Source organism: Montipora foliosa, chromosome 11 (genome assembly GCF_036669935.1).
Source record: "Montipora foliosa isolate CH-2021 chromosome 11, ASM3666993v2, whole genome shotgun sequence".
NCBI lineage: Eukaryota > Metazoa > Cnidaria > Anthozoa > Scleractinia > Acroporidae > Montipora > Montipora foliosa.
The window spans coordinates 1,014,604-1,022,103 of record NC_090879.1 but is presented as its reverse complement, the minus strand read 5'-3'; the positions used below and the strand labels follow the sequence as shown (position 1 = coordinate 1,022,103).

The following is a 7,500-nucleotide window of genomic DNA, read 5'->3' as shown; positions in this document are numbered from 1 at the left end:
TGAAAACTTCGTTGCTAATTCGGTAAACCAAAGCGCAAAGTAGCAATGGATTCTTCTTTCTCCGAAGGGTTCTGCAATTTGTCTCACCTTGTTTTTGGCAGTTGTAAAGTGTGCAACTTGCAACGTGTCTCGCTATGGCGTTTCGAGAGCAGTTGCATGAAAAATCGCAAAATGCAAGAGAGCCTTATATTAAATAAGAGTTTCAGTTTTAAACGTAATTAAGCATTCGGTTGCGTTACATGACCCATATATCCAAATACCATCAGTTTGACCCTTGCGACGGAAATGGTCTAAATTAAAGGCCATAGTATAGGCTGCCTGTAGCCTTTCGTTTCCTTGAGGCTCAAACCAACACTTTCAACCAACTGTACTATTTTGAAGGATTGAATCTACACCAACTGTTTCTCATAACATCAAATGTTATGGTACCAATGAAACACCAATCATTTCTTAACAAGTTGCACTCATTAATGTGACGTAAAAGATTACCATGGCAACGAAAAAGCCTTTAAAAAAATGCCCTATATTTTGTCTTCAAAAGCTCAAAAACGAACTTGGTGACCTCCATTTTTTGTGTGGTTAGCTGGCTAATATAAAACTCTGCAGAGGTATAAAAAATTCTCAGGAGCGGATTCAGAGCCACCTTCCAGTTGTGAAGGTGGCTATGAATCTACTCCAGAGAATGTTTTCTAACTTTGCAGCGGATTTGTTAGTTCCCCAACTATTATTCCAGAAATTAAACTACTTTCGAATGCAAACACATTCTTTCATTTTGCTTAAAAACATCACCGATAACTCGAGGGGGGTAAACCCTATAAAGAACTTGGAAATTTATTTAAAAAAGAAAAACGTCTTCTTTATTGCTAATGATTTCTCTCATTTGTTACGCAGAAGAATAGGACAAAAATCTCACCCGTCGTTTCCCTTCTTTGTGATCTTTGAATGTTGCAAACGTGTCTCCTTTCCTTATCACGGAAAAAGCGCCATGTTAAGGGTCATCACCGAAAGTGACAACAAAAACACTTTCAAACCACTAAAACATGATTTTTAGCAACTCAACTATAGCACTATGATTTTGATCGCCATTGGAGCAACAATGACTTTTAAAGTTATATGAGAAACGAAGTATCAAAATAACGGGTGAAACTAGCATTTTACTATAAATCTCTCTCTCATAATTTCACTTACAATAATCTCAGTCTTTTGGTTTAGTTAACGCAGTAAACCTCTACTAAACCTTTGGAGCTTGTTCTACTGGCATAACCATGACTTTTAACCCGCTGTACTTTCTTTTACAAGTTCGGCAATCACTGACGCGTCAGGCTCTGCCAGGTAGTCTTCTAGCATCTTCGACATCGCTTCTTGAAAATTGAAAAAAAGTAAAAACAGCTCTAAATATAGCTGGTACTTTCGAGCATACACAATGCGCTTATGCGAATGGCTACGTGCAGGATGATGCTGTCTTCGGATTCCCTACAAAAGAAGACGTTCAGAGATCTATGGGAGAACAGAAACACCAAAAGAGACATCACAAGGTGATTAAATGAGCCATTTTCACCAGTTAACAAAAAGCAAGAAAAGGCTGAACGAAAACAGTTTGTCCACCAATGCAAAGTGTATCGTTTATTCTTCTGTGCATGCGTGATAGGCATGTGGGAATTACATTTTTGACGAAAGCGTGTTAGGGGAAACTTTGAATTGTTTGCACTACGAAGCTAGCATCTCGTTATCATGCCATCTTAGCCCTATTTGCAGTGTGATTCCTATCGTCAGTTTTCCAATTTGAAAGTATTCTTGTTTTCTGAGTTAAACTCGAACTTCACTTACCATTTTTTTTGGAAATTCCAGCGTGACATCATCACCAACCAGCACAAATGGCGCCCAGTGCTTTATAGCGCAGTACTTCTTTGACTCTCGGAAAGATTTCATTGTTTGTTGAAGAGCTGCACTTGCGCGTTTTCCATCTACCAGGTGCTGGTAGAAGCTCCTCATGAACAGCAACGTTACCTCGTCATCAATTGCCCAGAGTGACACCAAAACAGACCGAGCTCCAGCACACAGGAAAGCCCTTGCCATTCCCACCACTCCCTCAGACTTCACTTCTCCCCGGCCACTGTGACAACAGCTCAGCACAACTAGTCTTGCTCGAAGAGAAATTCTCTGAACATCCGACATTTTCAAAATGAAGTCTTCCTCTTTGGGGATTGGCGATTTCCGTTCGGTATTTGGGGCTAAAGCAATTTCTCCCGTTTCTTGGCATCCATGTGCTGCAATGTGAACTAAAGCAACTGATTTCATACTTTTCAGCACTTCAGCTTTCGTGGCACTTTTTCCAGTCAGCGGTGTTGTCTGAAGAAGTTGTCCAATCACCTCTACCTCTTGTTTTGCGCACGGAAGCTGTTCCAAAATGGGCTCCCCTTTCTCGTTAGTAACTTCCTTCAACCACGGATCACCTACAAGTAGTGCTCCAGTCTTACTGTGGAAGTCTTCAGGTGCACCAACGATCACATTAAAAGCGGTCAACGAGGGAACAGTGCGGATCCTGATAGATTCACTCAATGCAGAATATGGAGCCAAGCAAAATGGTCCATCGGGAACAACGATTAACTCATTTCCTTGGAGCAAGTCTGCAACTGGCTCGAGCAAGACATCATACAACGGTTGTAAAGAGTTAATAGAGGATGAAGATGGTAGAACTGTTTTCGCACTGATAGGTTTTTTGCTGCAAGACAGGTCACTGCGCAGTGGATCCAAAGAACGATTCTCGCATCTGACACCATCCCTTACGCCGATCCCTTTCAAAATAGTTTCCATCAACAAATCAGCACTTCCATTCGCGATTTCGTTTTGCCGAAAGGTGATCTTGCTGTCTTTTCTTAGCACCCAAAACGAGATCTTGTTCTTGTCAAGTGCCACAAAAACGGCTTGTGAAGGTAATGAGGCTGCAAGAGTTTGATTTGGAGCAATTGCAGAAAATGACCGAGAGTCAATGCCGTATTGATCTTTCAAAATATCAATCAAAGCCTGTGCTCGACCGTTCTCAGCAGCATACAAAGCTTCTTCAATCTCTCCTTTCTTCAAAAGTGTCCTCCAGAGAGCAGTGTATGACATGTGATAACAATCACGAAAACTTATTTTCCAGTCATCTTCTGACTTCAGACTACGCCTTGTTTCATCAAAATGTTTTATACTCAAACGATAACAATTGAGTGACTTACTCAAGGAACCCAACAATTGAAGATCACGACCTTGGGAATACCACACAATTCCCTCTTGTAGACAGTCTCCAATTTCCTTGAAAATACTAAGACTGTGTTCATGGTACTCAATGGCTTGTTTAAAATTACCTAGATTTGAATAGGCATTTCCCAGATTGGCATAGGCTGATCCCTCGCCAGTTCTATTCCCTGCTTCTTTAGCAATACTAAGATGTTTTTCGTAGTACTCAATGGCTTGTTTAAAGTTACCTAGATTACGATAGACATTTCCCAGATTTCCATAGGTTGATCCCTCCTCAACCCTCTTACCTACTTCTTTTGCAATACTGAGATGTTTTTCGTAGTACTCTATGGCTTTTTTAAAATTACCTAGACTAAGATAGGCATTTCCCAGATTTCCATACGTTGATCCCTTCCCAGCTTTATTCCCTACTTCTTTAAAAATATTAAGATCTTTTTCGTAGTACTCAATGGCTTGTTTAAAATTACCTAGACTAAGATATGCATTTCCCAGATTTCCATGGGCTGATCCCTCCCCAGACCTATCACCTACTTCTTTTGCAATACTAAGATGTTTTTCGTGGTACTTAATGGCTTGTTTAAAATTACCTAGACTAAGATACGCATTTCCCAGATTTCCGTGGGCTGATCCCTCCCCAGACCTATCACCTACTTCTTTTGCAATACTAAGATGTTTTTCGTGGTCCTCAATGGCTTGTTTAAAATCACCTAGACTAAAATAGGCATTTCCCAAACTTCCATAGGCTGATCCCTCCCCAGCCCTATCCCCTACTTCTTTTGCAATACAAAGACATTTTTCGTGGTACTCAATGGCTTGCTTAAGATTACCAAGATCGCAATAGGTATTTCCCAGATTTCCATAGGCTAATCCCTCCCCAGCCCTATCACCTACTTCTTTTGCAATACTAAGATGTTTTTTGCGGTACTCCATGGCTTCTTTAAAATTACCTAGATTGTCATAGGCATTTCCCAGGTTTCCATAGGCTGACCCCTCCCTAGCCCTATTACCTACTTCTTTTGCAATACTAAGATCTTTTTCGTAGTACTCAATGGCTTGTTTAAAATTACCTAGACTAAAATGGGCATTTCCCAGATTTCCATAGGTTGATCCGTCTCCGGCCATATTACCCACTTCTTTTGCAATACTAAGATGTTTTTTGTAGTACTCAATGGCTTCTTTAAAATTACCTAGTCTATGATAGGTATTTCCCAGATTTCCATAGGTTGATCCCTCTCCAACCCTATCCCCTACTTCTTTAGAAATACTAAGCTGTTTTTCGTGGTACTCAATGGCTTGTTTAAAATTACCAAGATTGCAGTAGGCATTCCCCAGATTTCCATAGGCTGATCCCTCCACAGTCCTATCCCCTACTTCTTTAGCAATACTAAGATGTTTTTCGTAGTACTCAATGGCTTGTTTAAAATTACCTAGACTACAATAGGCACTTCCCAGATTTCCATAGGCTGATCCCTCCCCAGTCCTATCCCCTACTTCTTTTGCAATACTAAGATGTTTTTTGTAGTACTCAACGGCTTGTTTAAAATTACCAAGCTTGCAGTAGGCATTCCCCAGATTTCCATAGGCTGATCCCTCCCCAGTCCTATCCCTTACTTCTTTTGCAATACTAAGATGTTTTTCGTAGTACTCAATGGCTTGTTTAAAATTACCTAGACTACGATAGGCACTTCCCAGATTTCCATAGGCTGATCCTTCCCCAGTCCTATCCCCTACTTCTTTTGCAATACTAAGATGTTTTTTGTAGTACTCAACGGCTTGTTTAAAATTATCTAGATTGTGATAGGCATTTCCCAGATTTCTATAGGTTGATCCCTCCCCAGCTTTATCCCCTACTTCTTTAGCAATATTAAGATGTTTTTCGTAGTACTTAATGGCTTGTTTAAAATCACCTAGACTAAAATAGGCTTTTCCCAAATTTCCATAGGCTGATCCCTCCCCAGCCCTATTACCTACTTCTTTTGCAATACTAAGATCTTTTTCGTAGTACTCAATGCCTTGTTTCAAATTACCAAGATTGCAGTAGGCATTCCCCAGATTTCCATAGGATGATCCCTCCCCAGTCCTATCCCCTACTTCTTTAGCAATTCTAAGATGTTTTTTATAGTACTCAATGGCTGGTTTAAAATTACCTAGACTAAGATAGGCACTTCCCAGATTTCCATAGGTTGTTCCCTCCCCAGCCCTATTCCCTACTTGTTCAGCAATATTTAGATATTTTTCGTAGTACCGAATGGCTTGTCTAAAATTACCCAGACTAAAATAGACATAGCCCAGGTTGTCATAGACTGCTCCCTCCTCAGCCCTGCAGCCTATTTCTATGAAAATATGTAATGCTTGTGCATATTTTTTTATGGCCTGTTGATAATCAGGTAGGTTGAGGTAAGCAACGCCGAGATGAAAATGAGCCCTTCCTTCAAGATGCCTGTCTTCTGTACTTATCGCAATGGCAAGCTCTAGCATTCGCTGCTCTACAGCCTCTAACTTCCCATCTACCATTCTTCAATAACTTAATGACAATTAAACCTTTTTCGATGAGATGATCCAATGTCAAATCAAGGATGAAGCTGGAAGGAAAGAAAAGTAAAGATACTTGATGTTTAATCTGCTTTTTAAAGTAATAAAAGGTAAGGGAATATCAGGTATTCTGTGTTACCAAGTCATTCTCTCGTAACGGTGAGATCGATGGTACTGAAAATTGCCCATTGCTGTTCATTACGTATTTTACCACTCAGTCCTAGTTTTTTAAGTTTTCAAACCACTGTAGAATCTTTCCGTGAGGATTTTTAATTTTGTAATTTTCATTCTTGCCAATGCATCCTCGCTTATTCTCCTCATAAAAGTTTTAAGCCGAATCTGAAAACTTCTTTTGGCCCTTAGCCATGCAAATTTTCAGTGGGGAGCAAAAGCTGTTTGTTTCAAAATTATAAGTGGCGGAATAGACCATTTTACAAGTGTGTGCTTAGTATAGTTACCAGGCCTATCAATGAAAGTGAGGCTAAAGTTGACCTTGTTTTGATAGAAACCTCACTGCTTTTCTTATGTAAATTCCAAACTGTTAGTAAGAGAAGATCATTAACATAAGAAAAGCATGGAGGTCTGTATCATGACAAGGTCAACTCCAACCTCACTTTCATTTAAAGGCCAGGTAACTAAGCACATAACTGTAAACAAAATTCTATTATCGAGTTTTCGAATGGTCATAAAATCTCTTATTATTTTACATAATTTTTTTACTTTTGTATGTCGATTTCCAAAAGCCCGGCGACCCAAAGTGGTGATCCCCCAAGAGATGGCATCAGGGTCTCACACTTTATACATCAGTACATACTTAATATATAGATTTAGCCAAGCCTAAGAGCGGGGCTCCCTGGTTATTTATTCTTAATGCCTGTTGGGTTAGTGAAAATAAAAGGTTTCGAATAGTCTGCATTTTGATGTTTCGGGTTGCTGGTTTAATAATTAAATCATTTTCTTTCTTTTCTTCGATAGAAAAATTTATTGCTTAACTAGTGAATTCCAAGGTTCATTTTACGCTAAAAACCGATATCGCATGAATCACGAAGCCATGAGTACGATATCGATTTTTCGAGTGAAATTTAATTTGGAATTCACCAGTTTGGCAATGAATTTTTCTTGAACTGCATGAGTTTCAAAAGAAAAGAAGCGCACCCTCAGCGAGCGAATGGAAAAGGAAAAATGCCATTTCAGATTCAACTGTCAATAACCAGCGAATGGGAATCACGCTAAAATTAGAAGCCATAAAAAAAAAACTTTGTCAGTTCAAGGTCAAAAAAGAGTTTTACTGATGTACTTTATTCCACTTTGTCTCTAGAAACGAGATCATTCACATTTTGATGTATTTCATTGAAACACGCCAGGTTGGCTTGGAACAAGAATCGGCAAAATACGGCAATGCAACCAAGAAAGAACAAACTTCAAACAAGATCCGCTCCAACACTTAAATAATGTTTAGGTGCTTTAAACAAACTTCTGAAAACATAAGCTAGTGAAAGTTCCCACTAATTTTACGAGAACACATTGCGAGTACGTGTTTATAACATAAGGGCAAAATTTTCCTGTCACTGTCGACGCACATATAAAACCAGTTAGGCAAACGGATTAAAAAGCACTTGTTCGATCGCATTTTAGCCCAAAACAAACAAACAAATCAACTTTTTCTTTTTGTCCAAAAGAGTCCAGATAAGTGTTATTTAATTCCAATTGACAATAACAATTCGATTT

The 7,500-nt window shown here is 39.3% G+C and overlaps 1 protein-coding gene across 1 annotated transcript in view; it reads right to left on the bottom strand.

The window, feature by feature from the left end:
* LOC137976157 (tetratricopeptide repeat protein 28-like) overlaps window positions 1-7,500 on the bottom strand; it is a 17,861-nt gene that overhangs the window by 784 nt on the left and 9,577 nt on the right. Inside the window, exons 3-4 of the mRNA XM_068823449.1 lie at window positions 1,828-5,822; window positions 1-1,361 (exon numbers count right to left, since the gene is read on the bottom strand). The exon at window positions 1-1,361 is cut by the window's left edge and continues 784 nt beyond it. Of these exons, the coding sequence (XP_068679550.1) occupies window positions 1,341-1,361; window positions 1,828-5,754 (3,948 nt within the window). The 5' untranslated portion in view covers window positions 5,755-5,822 and the 3' untranslated portion in view covers window positions 1-1,340. The remainder of the gene's footprint in view (window positions 1,362-1,827; window positions 5,823-7,500) is intronic.